The sequence below is a fragment of the Peromyscus maniculatus genome, chromosome 15 (genome assembly GCF_049852395.1).
Source record: "Peromyscus maniculatus bairdii isolate BWxNUB_F1_BW_parent chromosome 15, HU_Pman_BW_mat_3.1, whole genome shotgun sequence".
Lineage (NCBI taxonomy): Eukaryota > Metazoa > Chordata > Mammalia > Rodentia > Cricetidae > Peromyscus > Peromyscus maniculatus.
In genome coordinates this window covers 35,363,811-35,384,435 of record NC_134866.1, presented here as the reverse complement: position 1 = coordinate 35,384,435, position 20,625 = coordinate 35,363,811, and the positions used below count along the sequence as shown (strand labels likewise).

Sequence of the window (20,625 nt, the reverse complement as noted above, 5' to 3'; positions counted from 1 at the left end):
CTTTCATTGTGAGTCTAGCCTTGGGTCAGAAAGATATTCAAACATACTGCATTCAGAAATAACTTGCCAAACATCTTTGCCTGCTTCTGTGGTATACTCCCTTATCTTCAGTTTTTGTATGTGTAGTTAATCAGCAGTCCAAAAATGTTAGATGGAAAATTCTAGAAACAAACAAAAATCATAGTTCCATATTCAAAATATGGAAATCTCATGCCAGAGTGATGTACATGCTACCTACCCCAAGGTGAACTAGTAGGTTTCTCAACTCTCAGGTTGATTGTTGAAATATCACAATGCCATGTTTAAGTTAACTTCTTTTGTTAATAATGACCCCCAAAGCATAACAGAAGTAACAGTGGCAACTTGAAATGATCTAAAGCACTTTCATTAAGTATAGAGATGAAGGTTCTCAAGGAAAGGAAAGGAAAAGTATCATATGCCAAGGTTGTAAAGTTCTATAGTAAGAACAGATATTCTAGGAAAGTATAAAGGAAAAGTTAATTTGTGTTGTTTGTACTGTTGCACACAAAACTACAAGTGTTACAACTCTAATATCTCTACGTTTCAAGGTACGATGAGAAAGAAATTCAATTACAAAGTCCTTTAGTATCCCAAGTTTCAGGGATACACGAGGGTGGGGTGGGATGGGGGTGTGTGGTGTGGGGGTGGGAGCGTGTGGGGGGTGGGGGCGGGGTGAGGGCGGGTAGAGGGGCACAGGGGCAGGGGGAAGCATCTTACAATATTTTCTGTAGATATGTAGATAAACAAAAGCTAATGATTTGCGGTGCCTCTGTAACTGTAAAGTGTAACTTAAAAGCCTGATCTGAGTTACACTGCAGCAACCTGGTTTACCTGGCAACAGTTATAGCCCTTTGCCAACCACAAGCAGTCAGAAGAGGAATCATTTTACAAGCATGGTGGAAACACAGCTATTTCAGTAGAAGGTTCTTGAATTCACTTAACAGATTGTTGGAGCTTTGTTTGAGCATAAGGATTAATGAATCCATCAAGCTATGCACTCCGCCATTTACCACCAATGAATGCTCCCAATTAGGCTAAGCTTTGGTTATGCTCTATCACATTAACAAAGACCTAGAATGAAAATTCTTTCTACAGAGAATATTATCTTTGAAGCGCTCATATGAAGCACCCACTTAGAACAGCTACTATCTTTCTTAGACCAAAGCTTATTCAGCCGAGATTATTTTATCAAAGCATTGCACTTACTATTTTGTCATGATATGACTTTTAGCAATATCTGGTGTAATCAGAGTAGCAGAATCTTACTATAAGGACACTGAGAGGTGAGATGCTCGTATCTCCCACCCAGCAGTTGGACTCTCCTCTCCAAGCACATAAGCTTGTTCAGTTGTCATTAAATGAACAGCCACACACAAACAGCTCTGTCCTTCACAGGGTAGGCTGCTCCTTTGGGGCCTGACCCTGCATTTAATAACCTTTCCTTCTATTTGCTCACTAAGGCCTGTGCCTTAGTCCTCCAACTACCCTCCTACATTAGAAGCAGCCGATAATAATTCTCTTCTCTATCCATGACAATCTTTCAGATGCCAATGGCTTTATAAAGCATGTTCCACTTCTGTATCTAATCCTCATTTTACTACTTGGCATGATTTCTTGCTCTTTAAGCATCCTGGCATGCATTTTTAAATGTTAAAATTTTCACTATCTGTTTTAAAGCATGGGACCTAGACTTGAGGCTATTAACCTAGCCAAGGTCTGATTGTAAGTATTTGTACTATATACTTTTTTATTTTATGCAATAGTATTCATAAAATCCACAACTGAATTAACTCTGGGGGAGAACTCTAGCAGATGTTTGGCTCAAATGAAGCTCATTATTAATTACACATAAACCCAGAATATGCACTTTAGGCCAGGTTCTATAAACAGAACATAACACATGTATTCAGAAGTAGTTAAAGTATATTAAAATGATCATCTTCCAGGTGATATTTAAAGTGTAGAATACCATCATGGCTGCCCCTCCCCCATATAATTTCAAGTTTGTCATTCTAAAGTCATCAAGCTTCACCAAATGTTCATGTGGTACTTCACGGTTTGTCAAAGTCCCCCTATAGTTTAATCCTACTGAGTTTCCAGTGAACTGTCATGACCCCCCACCTCTAAAAGACAAATTTTCTGACTCAAGTTAGGCTACTGTTTCCTAAGTTTCTTTTAACATTTTAACATTATCTCTAGAACATGTCAGAGTGCTGAAGCTCACAGTCGGCATTGAACAGTTAAGCCATTGGGTAAATGAATACTTGGTTCCCATTCTCCCATCCTTCCATTCATAATGTTGATTGTTTTCATGATCTGTTTCATTCTCTATATCATCCCTAAGAGCCATAGTACTCCATTATAGCATTGGGCCATGATACACATTGTTGTCTCTGCAATTTATGGTTGTTACTTCAAAATAAACAAACAAACACCAAGGAACTTCCAAAGCCTCTCGGGACTCTTATCCTATCTGAATAACTAACATGTCACACATATTTAAACAAAAACACCTGGTCCCTGTTACTCAGCAGACCTGGGTCCAGGCATTGAACAGTCATCAATACTCTTATTCCTCAAGAGTACCAGACTGAGGCACAGAGAAGTTGATCTACCCAGGATGGTGTATCTCAAATACGTTGGAGCTCAGATTCGAATCGGGAAATCTGGCTTTCATTTGCTTTCATATCTTCTGTCACACTTGTTTTGTAAGCAGTGACATCACAGTGTTTAAGTAGAAAGGAAGATTGCTGATCACACTCTAGCATAACTGAGTCTTTCAATACATCAAAAACAGTCTGATTTTCCTTAGGCTGGTTGGTTGACTCTCCTCTGTGCCATATGTATTTTTAAAGTCACTAACCAATGAAAATATTAAAAATACTTTGAGCCTTGAACATCGAGTGGATGCAAATACCTTAAGTGAATTTGGATTCCTTCCAGTCACAACTGTTGGGAATATTTACCAGAAATGTTAAGGACCATGAGAGCCAGTTGACCTATTGCCAGAACAACAGCAAATCAAAAGAGCGCTGCAGCAGACATCAAGAATCCAAGGGGAAAGGAAAAACGCATTTCCCCAGAAAAACATTATAGTGTGGACTGTTTCAGAGCTAAGCACTGGTGGAACCGAGGTACAGGCAGAAAGGCCCTTGATTATTCTTAGGGAGTTTTCAACACTATACATGGCAATCTCTACCCTCATAAACAAGAGAACTCTGAGAACTTAATCTTGATTTGCCTCCTCTCTTCTCTGTTTCTCTGTCTCTCTCTCTGTCTGTCTGCCTCTCTCTCTTTCTCTCTCTTCTGTAGACAGTGAGACTGCAGGAATCCAGTATTTCCTTGATGTTAACTGTCTGGTTTACCTATTTATGGGTTCCACATCCCTAGATTCAACCACACAGAGACCAAAAATATTTGAAAAATTTGCATCTCTATTGAATATGTCTAGATTTTTTCTTATTGTTATTCCCTAGATCATACACTATAACTGTTCAAGTAGAAATTTACATTAGCTTTGGTATAATAAATGACTTAGAGAAGATTTAAAGCATAGGAGAGGATATGTGTTGGTTACATGCAAACTTTTGCTATGATACCTGTTTTGATATGATATCTATTCTTGATATGTATTTTGATCAGATATCAAACTACATGATTCTGAGTATCTGCAAAGTTGGATATGCACTGGTATTCCTGCAAACTATCTGCAATGGCAGGAATTTCATCGAACTTACTCTAAAGGATCTGGTGCAAGGCTTTATTTTCCAAAAGACTAACAATAGGATCACCAAAGCTATTAAAGCACCATTCAAGAATGGGACGGGGGATAAGTGAAAGTAGACCACTTGTTTAACATATGTGAGGTTCTAACTTCAATTCTCCAGTGCTGAAAAATGAAACAGAATTAAAAGTGCATGGTGTGGAGGAAAAATCAGGTTGACAGAAAAATAGTTATAGAGCAAGCACTGAGTAGCTTTTTTTTTTTTTTTTTACTTCAAAGTTATAGTCTGACTTAATTGAGTATTCCTTGGCTGCATCAATCAAACAGCAACAACAACAAAGCAAACTAAACCAACAACAAAAACACATGAGCAATGCATCCAACTGGAGTCCCAAAGAAAGCATTTCCTTTACAGTGGATATCATAGCAAGTACTCTCTTTCAGCTAGATCTAAGATGTGTGGAAAGGTAGTATTTCAATTCAAGCTTTTGTGCTCGGTAATTTACTTCTGAAAGGAGTTCAGGCTGACCAATATTAACTATGGAAAAGGTACTGTTGGCTTTCTGAATGAACAAAAGTCAGATTTAATTTGAAAGAAGCAGCAGGGGACACAATGGGAGAACATCTGCACTTAACTCATGTCGTCATCGGGACCAGCCTCCAAGATTCTATTAGGAGGAAATCTATGAGGAATACAAATATCAATTTGGATTTAACCTTTGGTGAGTTGACATGCTCCTCTGGCATATTAGATGAGGAGTCTGAAGACAGAGCACTTAACAAGTATAAGATGTGATTCTGGATGAATAATATAGTATACGTGGATGACATTTACATACAGTCAATTCCTCCCCACTCTCAACCCCATTGAAGAAGTGAGATGGATAATTGTTAACAAATTATCTTTTGACATATGTATTAGTTATGTTTATGCTATTAGGAGAAAACACAATGACCAAGGTAACTTACAGGAAGAGGAGTTTATTTGGGCTAAATGGTTTCAGAGGGGCAGGAGTCCATCATGACAGAGAAGCATAGACACAAACATCAGACATGGCAGCTGGAGCAGGAAGCTGAGAGCTCACATTTTGAACCATGAGCACAAAGCAGAGAGAGTGAACTGGAAGTGGCTCAAGGCTTTTAACCTCAAAGCCCCACCCCCAGTGACATACCTAATCCAGCAAGGCTGCATTACCTAAACCCTCACCCCAAAACGACATCAACTAGGGACTAAGTAGTAAAATACTTGAGATCATGGGGGAACATTTCTCATTCAAACCACCACATTGTACATTTCTAAAAGACAAAATTAATTCTTGCATCTCTCTCTCTCTCTCTCTCTCTCTCTCTCTCTCTCTCTCTCTCTCTCTCTCTCTCTCTCCTGTAGACAGTGAGACTGCAGGAATCCAATATTTCCTTGATGCTTACTGGAGCATTGTTCACTATATCTAACTTAAACTTCGAGGAGCCTTATGCTGCCCTTGGGTGCCAGCAACCCTAGAACTTAAGAGTCAGGATATCCTCTATTTTCTGTGAAGATGGTCTATGAGCTATGGATGCTCACAGCTGTGTACTTGCCGATAGAAACAAATTATTCCCTCAAAGACAATCACTTCCTATTTCATTTCTTCCTTATTTCTCCCCAAATGAACATAGTCCAGCCTACCATTTGAGCTAGTCTAACCTTTTTAGATTACTATAGTCTAGGCACCTCTAACGTGAAAAAAGTGTCTGATTCTCTTCCATTATTTGTAGAGGAGAAGAGGAAATCAAAGGACACAATGACAAACCTTAGTGGTTTCTTGCTTTCTCCACAAATGTGCCCATAATCTAAAACATTAGGTCTGTGAAGAACTCTAGAAGCAGGCCAGTTCCACAGTTTTTGTCCACCTATCTGCTTACCAACACTGATAGGTTCTATGGCTACAACTTTCCTGGCTAGGACTCTCCTACTTTTCATTGACTTCGCACCCACCTTTCCCTTTTTTATTTTATGTTGATTGAGTTCACTGTCTTTCCAGGCCTCCTGCCATCACATCTTTTCCATGTTTTAGAGACACATCACATGGTAAACCTGTGGTTTTCATGAACATGCTTGTCCTGATACAGTCCCACTATAAATTCTCTGAAATTTCAAAAGGAAAGCACTCAATCTTATAGCTCAATATTTTAGACAGAAGAAAAGGAGACTTTTGATCAAACAGGGTAAGAGAAAACTAATTTCCAGCTCAGGAAACTCCATTTACCATCACATCTTTGGCATTGAGAGAAGTGCCTATACATCACAGATGTATAATCTACATGCAGATTATTGAAGAGCTCTGAGGGCCAAGCAGCACCAGGTAGCAGATCATAAAGGAGAGCAAATAAGAAGTTATAAGACCTTACATCTGATGCAGGTTGGTTTTCCTTAACAGAAACGCTTGCTTGGTACCAGAAGTGTTTCAGATTTCATAATATTCCATGCACATTTTGACACATTTTAGAAATGAGAATAAAGTTAAGAACAGAATTTTTTGTGTGCATACTTTATCTACATATCCTAAAAATGTATGCTAATTCTGCATGCTTTCATTTTTACTATAACTCATCATATAAAGTAAGGTGTGAAATTATCCACCTGTGACAAAATGTCACTACTCAAAAACTTTTGGATTTTGAAATACTCCAGATTTCAGATATTTGGGTGCTCAAACTGAGCTCTGACTTAGTCCTGTGGCCATGAAAACATTTTATTTTTTTGTTTAAGAGAGTGAGTTAGCATCTCTGATGATGGCTGAACAATGCACTATTCATATGTGTCCTTCTGGGTCTAGGATACCTCACTCAGGATGAAGTTTTCTAGTTCCATTCATTTACCTGTGAATTTCATGATTTCATTTTTTTTTTTAGTGGCTGAGTAATATTCCATTGGGTAAATGAACCACATTTTCTTTATCCATTCTTCTGTTGAGGGGAATCCAAGTTGTTTCCAGTTTCTGGCTATTACTAATAGAGCAGCAATGAACATGGCTGAACAAGTGTCTCTGTGGTAGGATAAAGCATCCTTTGGGTATATGCCCAAGAGTGGTATAGTTGGATCTTGAGGTAGATCTATTCTCATTTTTTTGAGGACCAACCAGACTGATTTCCATAGTGACAGTACAAGTTTATGGTGCTATCAGCAATAGATGAGTGTTCTCCTCTCCCAATCCTCACCACCACAAGCGGTCACTTTTTTTAAATTGTTTCTAGCCATTCTCACTAGTGTAAAATCTCAAAGTAGCTTTAATTTGCATTCCATGGAGGCTGGGAGGTTGAAAATTTAAGTGTTTCTTAGCCATTTGAGGTTTCTCTATTGAGAATTCTGTTTAGATCTGTACTCCATTTTTTAATTGGGTTATTTGTTTTTTGGAACTACGGGAGATAGGAACATATACACAGAGAGAAAACATTTCACAAAGAGACCTTGGAACACACAGCTCTAAATGAGATGTCTCCATCAAATCCCTCCCCTCAGAGCTCAAAGAACTCAAAACAGAGGAAGCAGAAAAAGCATAAGAGCCAGAGAGGAAGGGGACCCCCAGGAGAACAAGGTCCCTGATTCAACATGATCAAAGCTCATATGAAATCACAGAGATTTAAGCAGCACACACAGTGTCTGCAAAGGTCTGCACCAGGTCCTCTTCATCAACATTATGGCTTCCAGTTTAGTGTTTTTATTATGGCTTCCAGTTTAGTGTTTTTACATGATTCATAATTGTGTAAATGAGTGGGTCTCTGATTCTTGTTCTTTCTCTTGGGCTCTTCTGTTTGTTTGCTTTGTCCAACTTCAATGTGATAGTTTTTGTTTTATCTTGTTATATTTTATTTTGTTATATTTGTATTATTATTCCTTAGAAGCCTGTTCATTTTCTAATGAGAGACAGAAAGGGAGTGGATCCTGATGTGAGGGGAGGTGGGCAAGAACTGAGAGAAGTAGAGGGGAGGAAATTGTGATCAGGATGTATTAAATGAGGAAAAAATATCTATTTTCAATAAAAGGAAAAACAACAAAAAACAGGGAGTTAGCATTAAGTTATTTTCAAGGTATTTTGTTTTAAGAATTCTATGATAATGCAATTTATGAATGATTGCTAAAGGTTAAAAGGCCCCTGTTGACATTTTCAGTCCAGCCAGCCATTCATCCTCTTTATTTTATATAGCCAAAATAAGATGAATATTTATCTCTTTTGGAAAATTTCCAGGAAAACATCTGCCTCCCTGTTGTTATTCATACCAAAAGATTTAGTAATAACTGTCTTCCCAAGCTTTAACTTACAGTCCATGTCTATGTTTATATTGCTACTAATCAATTTAGGACTTAAATGTCTAATTATAATATTCTACAACCTGCATATTTTGGCAATATAATTATATTTACAATGAAAGTATTCAAAGAGATGGGCAATAAGGCATAAAAACATTTTCCCTGATGTTATATCATTGAGTAAATTGTTAAGCTTATCCAGTCTGCTTCTCCCTCAGTACACATTTGGAGCAGACTTTGATTAGTTTTCTATGAAGAAATACCTGCTTATTAAATTATATCTCATTTGTCAGGACTCTTTATTTGTCTTAGCAATTGTTAATGGAAAAGTAAATGAAACATTATTACCTAAGTGCTTAGAGATATGACGGTAATCTTATTCTAAATTAAATAACAAAAAGGTTAAATAAATACCACAGCTTTGCAGAAGTTAGAACATGAACTTTAAAATCATAAATCTTTTCCTTAATTTTGTGACTTATTCTTTAAATATTTATCATTATTGCAACTTATCAAATATTTTGCCATTTTTGTTTTTTAAAGTTTAAATTAGATGATATGTAATTTCTTATTCAGCTCTTAATCAAACTACTACACTCATTTTAACACATTGTAGTTTTCTATTTCAGTAATATGTTTGACTGTATCTTCCAAATATAAAACTATGAAACAGGAAGTAGTGGGGTTTCTGTGGTATAGTATGATATCTGGATGTGTGAGTCTACCTCCATGTACATCTATATATCTTCTCTCTCTCTCTCTCTCTCTCTCTCTCTCTCTCTCTCTCTCTCTCTCTCTCTCTCTCTCTCTCTCTCTCACACACACACACACACACACACACACACATTTTGTGATCAAGTATCTAAAGGAAAGAACTCTAGTCTCAGAATAATAGTAATTCATAGACAAAGGGAGAAAACTGCCTTTAATAATTAGTGTATGTGAGCTAGGTAGAGAGTTCAGTGGGTAAAACACTTGCCACACAACCGTGAGGACTGGAGTTTGGATCTCCAGCACCCACAGACAAAGCCTGGGCAGGTATGTGGCCCTCCTGTAATTCCAGCTTCTGAAGGTTAAAACAGAAAATCCGCAGAGCAAGCTGTCCACCTAGACTAGATGAATCAGCAAGCTTTGGCTTTAGTGAGAGATCTACCTCAATACACAGGGTGACAAGCCACTGAGGAAGGTTCTAGACATCAACCTATGACCTCCACATGTGTACATGTGCTCATACACATGTGACAAACATGCATATCACACACAAACACATATCATAAAAAATAATGAGTGGATGCAACTTCCTTTAAAAATTTTTTTTTATCCTTTTATCATACATTACATCTTGGCTGCAGTTTCTCCTCCTTCTCGCCCCCAAGTCTCTCCCCCTCATCACTCCCCACCCAGATCCACCCCTATCCACTTCTCAGAAAAGAGCAGACCTCCCAGGGACATCAACCAAACAGGGCACAATAGGACGAGTCACATACCATCACACCAAGAATGGACGAGGCAACCCAGCAGGAGGAAAAGGGTCCCACAAGTAGGCAAAAGAGTCAGAGATGGTTTCTGCTCCCTTCTATGAAGCAAATGTTTGAATAACCTTGTTAGTTGTTTGAAAACATACATTCTATGGGGGGAAAATAAACAATTCATTCATCTATTATGACACAATGGTTTTAGTCTGTAGCTGAATGAATGAAGTAGGCAGAACCTGAAGGATTTTTTTCCCTTGCGTCTTTTGGGGTATATAAAAAAAAATACACATAGATATCTCTATAATAATATACTTATTTAGATATAACCAGTTATTCACATCAAGGAAGTAGTAGTAAATGTCACTAAGTTTGTTTTAAGGAGGAGTGACCTGATGATTTTCTTGGGTGTTTAAAAAGGTCCATGGAAAATTTGAGTCGAGAAAGATGGAAATCAACACATATCAGGAGAAACAAGATAAACACGGAAGAGAGAACTCAATAAGCCCAGTAATTTCCAGTCTCATTGCTAAACCCAGTGTCTGAACTGGGTTGGAAATGTGAACACTAGATAGAGTCTCATCTCTAAGGATGGTGAGTGTACCTTTCTCTGACAGGACCGAGGATTGGCCCACTAGCCAATAACCTCTTGAGAGTCTATGCCTTGAAGAAGTTCTTCAGTGTAAAAAAATACCAAGGGTTTGCCTGTGCTCTCTGTTCTTCTCATCCAGTTCCCACCATCTCTCACCTCCCAGGTGGTGTCCCCACTATCCCCATTAATCAATTTCTTCCCCTCTTTGCATGCCCCACTCCACACAGAAAGAGACCTTCGGTGCTACAAATAGAATCAGGAGCAAAAACACACAGACACCCCCCCCCCCCCCCCCGTGCTGAACAAACACTGGAAGGGAGGAGAACATTAATCAAATAATTGTGTAGATAAACAGAGTTATCTCAGTGGTAACCATCTCCCAGGGGGTTTCCAGGCACTATGGAAACACAGGAGCATTGGTGGTCAGGAAAGCCCTCTGCGCAGAAATACCAAGTGAATTGGCTGACAGTCATAATGGAAGGAGGTCACAGTGAGGAATAAATGGTGAATTTGGAACTCTGAAAAATGAAAAATGATAACCATGGTCATGGCGAAAAAGAAGGGTTATGACATAAGTTGGAAAATTATAGACTGTATGTCAGACCTTGGTGACTTTGGGAGAAAATAGGGATAAAGGTAAGACCACTACAAAGGAACTCAAAATTTTTGTGTGAATAATGAACAAACAAAATAAGTCTGCGTTTAGAGAAAGGTCAGTGGGAGGAGAGGAGAAATAGAACCAATCTGTGTTCCAAGCCAAGATGTATCCTTTCTCTCTACCCTCACACTTTCAGGAGAACCTTCGTCTTCCTTGAACAGAACCTGCCCCTTACTCAAGAGGGCTGCTCTTCTTTTTCTTCACTGGCAAAGAAGAAAAACTGTCCACCCTAAGAATCACAGATATTAGGAGCCTCAACCAGGCTTCCATCAGCCCCCAAACATGATTAATAATGGGGCTTTTTTTTTCTGCTGAGGACCTAGGGTGTATTCAGTGATAGGAGAGTCTTTTGTGTCTCTCAAGTGATGTTGGATAAACACAAGGCCATGTGAAAAAAAATGCATCAGAACTCATATGATTCCAGTTATCCCCCGATTAATTATAAACTGAGACTATTTTCTCATTTGCAGCACTCAATGACAATTTTTTAATAGTCTTCATTTTTAATAGACTTCATTATTCATTTGATTTCTTCTAGATTACTACTCTATCAACTATTAACTATTAGAAAACAGTCTTAATGTTTTGGGGTTGATCAATGATATTCATGGACTTGACACCCTATTATATATCAGTGGTTCTCAACTTGTGGATTGCAACCCCGATGTGGGTCCAATGAGCCTTTCACAAATGTCGCCTAAGACCATTGGAAATATTAGATATTTACATTATGATTCATAACAGCAGCAAAATTACAGTTATAAAATAGAAATGAAAATAATTTTATGGTTAGGGGGTCAGCATAACATGAAGAACTGTATCAAAGGGTCTCAGCATTAGGAAGGGTGAGAACCAGTGCTATAAATAAAAAAGCAATTTTAACGGACAAAATCACTGCAATCAAGTCATAAACCTATTTAAATAAAAGGTAAACCCTTCACAGAGAGGAATATGACCCCTTTCCAAATCAAATATATCTATCTATATGTATGTATGTTCTGAAGCCTGGAAAGTCCAAAGTCCAGGACAAGTGGATCAGCTAATTGAGTTCCTGTGTAGGATTCTCTTCTAGTCTGGAAGGATAGTGCTTGGATGCAGAGCTGCCTCTTCCTGGTCTCATGTAAATAGTGACAAGATTTGAACTCAGCCCAATAACCCCACAAACCTTCATCACATCACTCCATGAATTTGGGGTTTTGAGAGAAAATTCTAGGAGGATGCAAACATTTAGTTCACAGTTTATGGCTATAATGTGCTGAGAGCCAAGATTTGTATCGTGGGCTCAAAAGCCCAAGCTGGACTTGCTTCTCATACAGTCCCTGTCATAATGGGGAGTACAATATTTCTGGTTTCAAAGGTTAGACCACCATTGTCATGCTAATGAATGGAAATGACTTACCACGTCTGTAGTCCACCTAGCAGAACAGACACAAGCACTTATCACACCCTGCTAGCTGTATGGCTGCCCATCTTTCAGTTTCTTCAGCTAATTATGTTTGCCTGATTTACAGCCTCAGCATATAGACCTGCTTGAAAATCACTCCAATTATAGTACAGCATCCTGTTTGTGTCTTATATCCGGCAGCATATTTCAGTGAAATTCTGTAACTAAAACATAGGTAAAAATGCCATTTGCTATTTAAAGCTGAACTATAAACATGGAAATGATCGACTAGTGTTTGGACACTGCTAATAGATTAGTCCATTTGTCTCCGAAAACAGATGCTTGGTGATGTGATATGTATAAGCTCTTGAATTTAGCATCATTTTCGTTTTAGTTATATGTTATTGTGGAGGTTGCATTTAAACCTTCTTATTAAAGCAGAGATTTTTATTAATTGATATTTAAACATAAAAGTGCTAAAATATATATAAGTGAGCTTTAAAATACTTAAAATTATTATTATTATTATTTTTTTTTTTTTTTTTTTTTGGTTTTTCGAGACAGGGTTTCTCTGTGTAGCTTTGCGCCTTTCCTGGGACTCACTTGGTAGTCCAGGCTGGCCTCGAACTCACAGAGATCCACCTGGCTCTGCCTCCCGAGTGCTGGGATTAAAGGCGTGCGCCACCACCGCCCGGCTGTTATTTTTAAAAGAATATAAAATTCCAAAATAAATTATTAAAATATAGACATTCTTATGTTTATGAAATACATAATATGTATTCTATTTTATGAATCTGTAAAATGCTAATACTAGAAAGAAATCCTTCCAAATTTTTTGTTTTATAAATATTTGTATAAATTAGATATTATAGATTTCAGAGTATTTACCCTCCACCATCTTCATAAGTTTAAGTGTTGAAGATTTGGAGTTACAGTTTGCTCTATGACTTTAAAAATACTGTTTTTTATATGTGCCAAACAGAATTCTGTGAGAAAGCTGTTTTAAAATAAATATTTATTTTGTCCCACAATATGAAAGACAAATAAATTTCTTGGGTAGCTGATGTATTTAGAGTAGAAGATTACATCCACTGTTCTCTTTTGTTGCTGTTGCCAATGTTGAATTTGTCACATGAATTATATTTAGCGTTAGTTACAGTAAGAACATATCCCCCACATATATTTATGTGTACATATATGTAGGTTTATAAAACACTCTCTCTCTCTCTCTCTCTCTCTCTCTCTCTCTCTCTCTCTCTCTCTCTCTCTCAACTAAGGACTAGGACCTGAGAAAAGTGTGGATCTCTCATTTCAGTTTGGAACTTTATAAATGCAGCTATTTTGCTATAAAATTAATACATAGTTAAGACACAATAATGAATAAAAGCCTCAACAAGTAAATTATTTGGTAGACAGGAGAGGAGATATGTTCTCCCTAGGTCCCCTTATGTACCCAACAAATCTTTTACTGACAAGGTTGTATGAGCTATGCAAGAGGAACATTATGTTCCACATCCTGAAGAGGTTGAGGACACACATTAGTGATGTGTCAGCACTGAAGAACAGATTGGCTTCAAGGGAAATTAACCCCCTACTTTGTTATTTATTTATTTATTTATTTATTTATTTATTTATTTATTTATTTCTCACACTAAAAAGGGGCTTGATAGACGTTAACTTGAGAGAACACAGAGGGCAATGTTGCTGGCAACCAGTGGGATAATGAAATCTGTTTTCAGCATACATTTTTTTTTAAGAGAAAAAAAAATAGGGACATATTATCAACCAGGGGAAAATAAAAAGAATCTTCTGACTGCAATGTACTCAATGTCATGGTTTCTATCTGGAATTTTCTCCAAGGGCTCATGTTTTGAACCCCTGTTCTCTAGTTTATGGCACAGCTGTAAAAGCTGTTGGGTGTTAGGGAGGTGGGGTTAGGCTGGCAGAAGCAGCTCACTAGGAGTTGGGTATTGGAAGTTTGCACCTGATTCTGGTTCTAGCCTATTTCCTGGCTTCCTAGTCAGCGGCAGTTTCTGTCATGTGCTCCTGCTCTCATGAACTCCGTCATGCCTTCCCTCCTGTGATAGATGGCAACCATATAAACCTGGGAGTCAAAATAAACATATCCTAGCATAAGTCATTACTGTCAGGCATTTTGTTCACAGTGACACAAAAGGTAGGTAACACGTCCACTTAAATGCCATGCCAGATAGCTGACTATAATGCACACATTAGTCTCTCCCACCCAGCTACTTGGTAGACGGAGAGCCAGGATGAGAGTCACAGGAAACTGAAGGATGGGAGAGCCTGAGTCATCCTGCAGCAGGTAAGGGGGAAAGAATGTATAAGCTCTAATAATCTTTTTTCCCCCCTTTTGTCTTTCAGGGTAAGGAAATCACTTCCTAATTAATGATTCAGCTTCCAAACAGGAAAGGCTGGAAACGCACATCTGTGGGGAAGCCTCATTAAACATCCCCCAGAAGGAATGAGATGCTCTTCCAGCCCCTCCCTCTCACCCATAAGCCCCTGTCCTTCACACAGTCGTGTGTGGAGCTCTGCTGTTAACAAGCTGCGACCCCCTTTCCACTGGGCCCTGGGTTTTTTCCACTGTTAAAGGCTAATTTTTCATTGGTTTCGTCTAACAGCCAGCAAATAGTGACAGTTATTGTTCATTTCTCAGTCTTTTCTTTTTCTGACTTTGGGGACAATTCTAATAATTTGAGAGTTGATCATCTAGTTTCATTTTGGAAATGACCATGTCTTCAGGGACCAGGAAGGTGATGCCAGAGAACAAAGTGGATCCGATAAGAGACCAGTTCATTTCATTGACTTCTTACCACTCAAGAACATTTCTAGGCTGAGCAAGGCATCCCACCACAGAGAATGGGCTCTGAAAAGCCAGTTCATGTGTACCCGGGACAAGTTCTGTTCCCTCTGCCAGGGGTCCCACAAACTGTGCTTGGTATGTAAAATAAAAAATTTAAATAAAATAAAATGTCAAAAATTTTTTAAAAGGAACATTTCTAATTTTCACCTAATTGTTAATGTTTTCAAGTGAAGCAAAATTGTGTGTATGTGTGTGTTATAACCAATGAGCTTAAAAATAATTAAGCATCATACCTAAATACAGATAAAACTGTCTTGTAGGTTCCAATCAAAAGCTCTGATCTTGTCCAGTGATTTTTAACTCTGACTTAAGAAGGAATAATCACCTGGGAGTTTATAAATATTCCTACCAGCCTCTTTCCTCAACATAAATTCTGATTAATTTGGTCAAGGATAAAATGATTTAAATGTGCAGAGAGATTTATAGGCCATTAATCTTCTCTAGTTTATCAACACTGCAGATAAGGAAATTGTGGCCCAGAGGTTTGAGCTACCCACTGTATCAGGAAGAAAAGAATGTAGATCTAAATCTGACCTCTTTCCTCTTGGTGTTGTTAGAAGGCTGTGGCACGTGTGTGATACTTTACCACTGAACTGGAGTTGGACCTTCAATGTATATAGTCTATCATATATTTTCCTGGAAAAAGTGTCCATTTTATTCATGCTAGAGTCCCTTCTTCTAAATTGAGTGACTATCATGTAACCTTGACATTAGATTGCGACCTCCAGAAGCACAGGAATTATCTCACTTATACCAGTATTCATGCCATGACTTCAGGAAATATTCACTTGGTCAATGGGTAACTACTTTTTTTCAAAGTTCTATTCCACTATATATTGGGTAGAAAATTCTATAAAGCTAAAAAAAAAAAAATGAACCACACACAGACTTTCAGCCTAATGGAAAGAACCATTGAGACCACTGTGAACACACAGCCCATAAATGGCAAAAGAAGAAATAAAGCCGGGCGGTGGTGGCGCACGCCTTTAATCCCAGCACTCGGGAGGCAGAGCCAGGTGGATCTCTGTGAGTTCGAGGCCAGCCTGGACTACCAAGTGAGTCCCAGGAAAGGCGCAAAGCTACACAGAGAAACCCTGTCTCGAAAAACCAAAAAAAAAACAAAAAAAAAACAAAAAAAAAAAAAAAAAAAAAGAGAAGAAATAACAAAACTTGCTGCTTTCAAGAACAAATTTCATTAAGTTTTAGGCTTCCCTTTCCTAGCAACAACACAAAAAAGAAAAGCCAATTCACTTTGTGTTAATGCCATTACTGTCAGTAACTTGAAGTATTTATTTTCTTGGGTGCTGAACCCTTGCCAATAACAACAGCCATCGCATATATTTTTTGTCTAATTTCCTGCCTAAATGCAAGACAGAGCTGCTGCATTGCCTGGTCTCTCTGCACTTTACACATTCCTGTTCTCTCATCACATGCAGACTGCCCTCATATAGAGACTATAGCAAGGTAGATGCATCTCAAAGGACGTTGTGAGAAACACTGGACTTTCTCTCATACTACAAAGATATTGGCAAGATCCCACACACTATGTAAGATTAAGACAAGTTAAATTGGATGCATTTATCAGACTCCTCCCCTCACGGTTCAAGTATTTATTCAGAAGAGGAGGTGGAAAGATTGAAAGAGCCACAACTCTCAGGAAATAGCATCTTCAAGACACAACGGGCTGATGCCCTTTTGAACTCACATGATTGTTCATGACCTGTAAAAAAGTTCAAGCAGGACAGAATCCCAGCACAAAGTGGGCACAAAGTCGCACCCCTAACCAAAAAGGTATTTATAATTGGTAACTGCTGGGAGAGGAAAAATGAATTTTCTCCAATGGAGTGACACTATTTTAACCACACTCCAGGGCAGGCCCCAGTCACAGGAATAGTTGGATAATACAAAATGAACCCCATGATTTTTTTGTAGGCTTTGTTTGTTTGTTTGTTTGTTTTTTTGGCTTTGTGGTTTGTGGCATTTGTGTTATGTGTTTTTGGTTTTAGTTTTGTTTTCTTTTTTTTTCTGAGAGAGTGAGAAAGATCGTGAAGTTGTGTTGGTGGTGGAGGGAAGGAACCTGGGAAGAGCTGAGAGATGGGAAAGAATATGATCAAAATATAGTGCATGAAATTTTTCAGCCATGTAAGAAGTTCTGGGTTCAGGTATCTGGTGAGCCCTAAAGACCAAATTCCTGCATACAGCATATGAATCCTGCCTACTTTCATCACTTCATTTTCTTCACCTTTCCTCAGACATTCTCTGGTCCAGTCACATCAAGCCATTTCATTTCTCTAACTCACAATCCTCTTTCCTAGCTCTGCAATTTAAAAAATCCAATTCCCCTCTTCTATGACTGATGACCCCTTACTGAGCTTTCTGGAATCAGTCAGGTGTGTTGATACATAGCTATCATCCCAGCCCGCCCCCCCAGGAAGATTGAGTCATGAGGCTCAGGGGCTCCTGTCCAGCACAGACTCACATAAGTGAGATTCTGCCCCGAGAAACAGAATCCACTCAAACAGCAACAACAACAAATTGTAACTTTCAAGACCCAGCTCACATGTCCTGTCTGCAGGAATGTCATCTGTCTCTCCTTTGGCTGTGGTGACTCCTCACTGCATCCTTCACTCTCTGGCCTCCCATGGGGTTACACTAGGAGTGTGCTTCTACACCAGAGCCCAGGTCTGATCTTCACCACATCAGAAGTGCGTGCAGAACTCACACCAGTCTCTCAATGTGTAACATGTAGAGTTCAAATGACTACTGTTGCTCCTCTTGCACAGACGAGGACAAAGATGGGTTTTCTGGGCCGTTCTAATTCCGATGGCAACTATGGCTTCTATCTATAGACAGCATGTTCATATTTCAACTTGTCTTGCTTCTTAATATCTCACAATCACTTCACATTTATGAATGTCTCTCATCTCCCTAGAGAAATAGAGACTGTGAAGTTTTTAAGTACAAAAGGCTATCAGGGGGCTGGAGAGATGGCTCAGAGGTTAAGAGCACTGGCTGTTCTTCCAGAGGTCCTGAGTTCAATTCCCATCAACCACATGGTGGCTCACAACCATCTGTAATGAGATCTGGCGCCCTCTTCTGGCATACAGGCACATGTGCAGACAGAACACTGTATACATAATAAATAAATAAATCTTTAAAAAAAAAAAAAGGCTATCAGCCAGAGGTAAGGAATGAAAAACACATTTAAAGAAAAAAAAAAAACCAGCAACAAACAAATTTGCTTCCTTTGTCAAAGTACACTGAGCTTGTTAGACATTTCTTATTCTGTATACACCATGTGACATATAAGTACATGGTGATTGAATCAATGTGCCTTTTCTCAACCAAAAGACACTTCTGAAGACAGCCTCAATGTTTACAGCTGTGAATTAAGTAAAAAGGAATAAATAAAATTTTCATGGACGTTCACAGCAAAGAATGAAGCAACAGAAAAGCCCAGCCATGACAAGTTTTAAATTAAAACATCAACAACAATGACTGACAAGATACAAAGCCATCGAGACTAGACTACCACATCCTTTTCCTAGCAAAACAACATGGTCCTAAAAACAGCTAAAGATGCTCTCGGGGACGGATATTTTCCAATAGTGTCATCACTGATATTTGAGAGCGGGATGGTGACATAACTCCATCAATGAATATGACTCTTGCTGACTTGAAGGGATACCAGATTCCTTAAAAATGTGCATTTGCAATAACTGCCTTTTGAAACATGTACCTTCAGCTCTCATCAGACCGAATCTCCCTCAGTCTGAAAGCATCCAAAAATTTGAATCTGACATATAATAAATTATCAATTATCTAATTATTGAATGTCTACTGTGTGTCCAATGTCTAGGACATTACTTAGTACTACAATGGATATGCAAAAAAAAAAACCCAAACAAAACACATATATAGCTATTTGACAAAATAAGATAAATCACAGAAGAACTTTACCCGTTAGAGCCCCCTTGATCTCCAAACTGTTTCCTTCGCTAGTGCTTACAGATGGCTTATTGTTTGTGGTGAGGCAACAGGAGAATTATAGGGATAGATTCTGAATTCGAGTCACATACGGTGAAATGGTGCACATGAGAAAATGTGAGAGAAAGTGTAAGAATCTTACTAAATGTGCTATAGGAAGGGAAGAAGGCACTTTTATATGTAGACGAAGAAGAAAGGGGGCAGGACCGGAGCCAACTCCAGGGTAGCGGACATTTGCATTTCCGTCTTCTAGAATAGAACTTGACAATGATGGAGAAACTATTTGGAGGGGAAAAAATGAACAAAAGTTGGTTTAGTAGGGGACAAACAAATGGATCATTTTGAGAACAAAGATTAAAAAAAATGGATTAGGCTAAAACCATAGAGTTTTGAATACCAGGCTCGGGAATCTAAAAATCAATTCGTCTACAAGAAGATGATTTTCAAGGTATTGGTCAAAATAACAAGTGTTTGAAATTAATTGGTGGTGACAAAATGAAGCTAAAAGGAGTTAAATAAAAGCTTCTGAGGCTGCTTCTTCTACAGCACAGATGAGTGAGCTGAAAACAGCAGCAAGCCTTTTGGTTAATGTCCAAGTTACAGTCACCTGGAATTCTCTTACCTGCTGGGGATATTTTGCTATACAAAGTGCACCATTACAAAATCTCTTGTCATTGGTACTAAATAGTCTTTGGGTCCTCTATGTGCATAGAACTATTCAACTGTTGTAAGACAGCATATATATATATATATATATATATATATATATATATTGTCTATATGTGTGTGTGTATGTTAACCATCAAAAGAAAAGAAGTTGGTAGTACAAGTTTTTATACATCATATAATAGCTGACATGTATCAACTCATCAAGTGTGATGAATTAGGATATTTTAATTGCTGTTTAATCCAGAGAAGGTCATGCTGAATCTTTCCTTAGTGTTAATTTATATGTCTACTTGGCTGGACCACAATGAACTGCCATGTGATCAAACATCACTCTGGATGTTCCTCCAGGGATGCTTTAAGTGAGATCATGCTCGTTTTGACTTTCTTGACTGTTCTGTTTCCAGCTTTGAAAGCAGTTTCTAGTAGACCTGGACTGTTTTCAATTCTAAAAATTATGGGCAGCTTTCTGAATTCTACTCCACTCTGTCCAGGATGCCATCCTTCAGATTTATGATCCTTTACATCTCAAACATCCCTCCTTTTGAAGGCTTTCCTGTACAGTAAATCTCAGCCTTGATCAGGCTTTTTTTTATACACATTATAAAATCTTTTTAATTATTCTTAGTTAATATCCTTCTGTATTCTAGATTTTGAAATATTTTAGGGCATAGGCTGCTTGTCATAGTATTCCAGTATGTAATCAGTCTGCTGTGCTGAAAAATGTAAATGTTTGATAAATATTTGTTGAATTAATGGATGTGTTTGTGAGTTAACAAACAAATGAGATAATAATTGGAAATGGTGAATATTTGCACTCATAATATCAGTGTTTATCTTTTCCATCCCCTATAGTACACCCCATGTATTAAGTTCAGACATCCTTTCATAAAGGTTGGTTCAATATAGAAAGTTTTTTTTGACCATTCATGGCATAAGCTACACG

At 38.2% G+C, this 20,625-nt stretch overlaps 1 protein-coding gene across 4 annotated transcripts in view; it reads right to left on the bottom strand.

Annotated features, from left to right (window-relative positions):
* The window catches only part of Ghr (growth hormone receptor), a 249,801-nt gene that overhangs the window by 214,156 nt on the left and 15,020 nt on the right, over window positions 1-20,625 (bottom strand). Inside the window, exon 1 of one of the 4 annotated variants that reach the window (XM_076551848.1) lies at window positions 9,521-9,674. The exons of the other annotated variants lie outside the window; for them this stretch is intronic. Coding sequence (XP_076407963.1) covers window positions 9,521-9,659 — 139 coding nt within the window. The 5' untranslated portion in view covers window positions 9,660-9,674. Of the gene's footprint in view, window positions 1-9,520; window positions 9,675-20,625 lie in introns of those variants that run through there. 4 annotated transcript variants of the gene reach the window in all.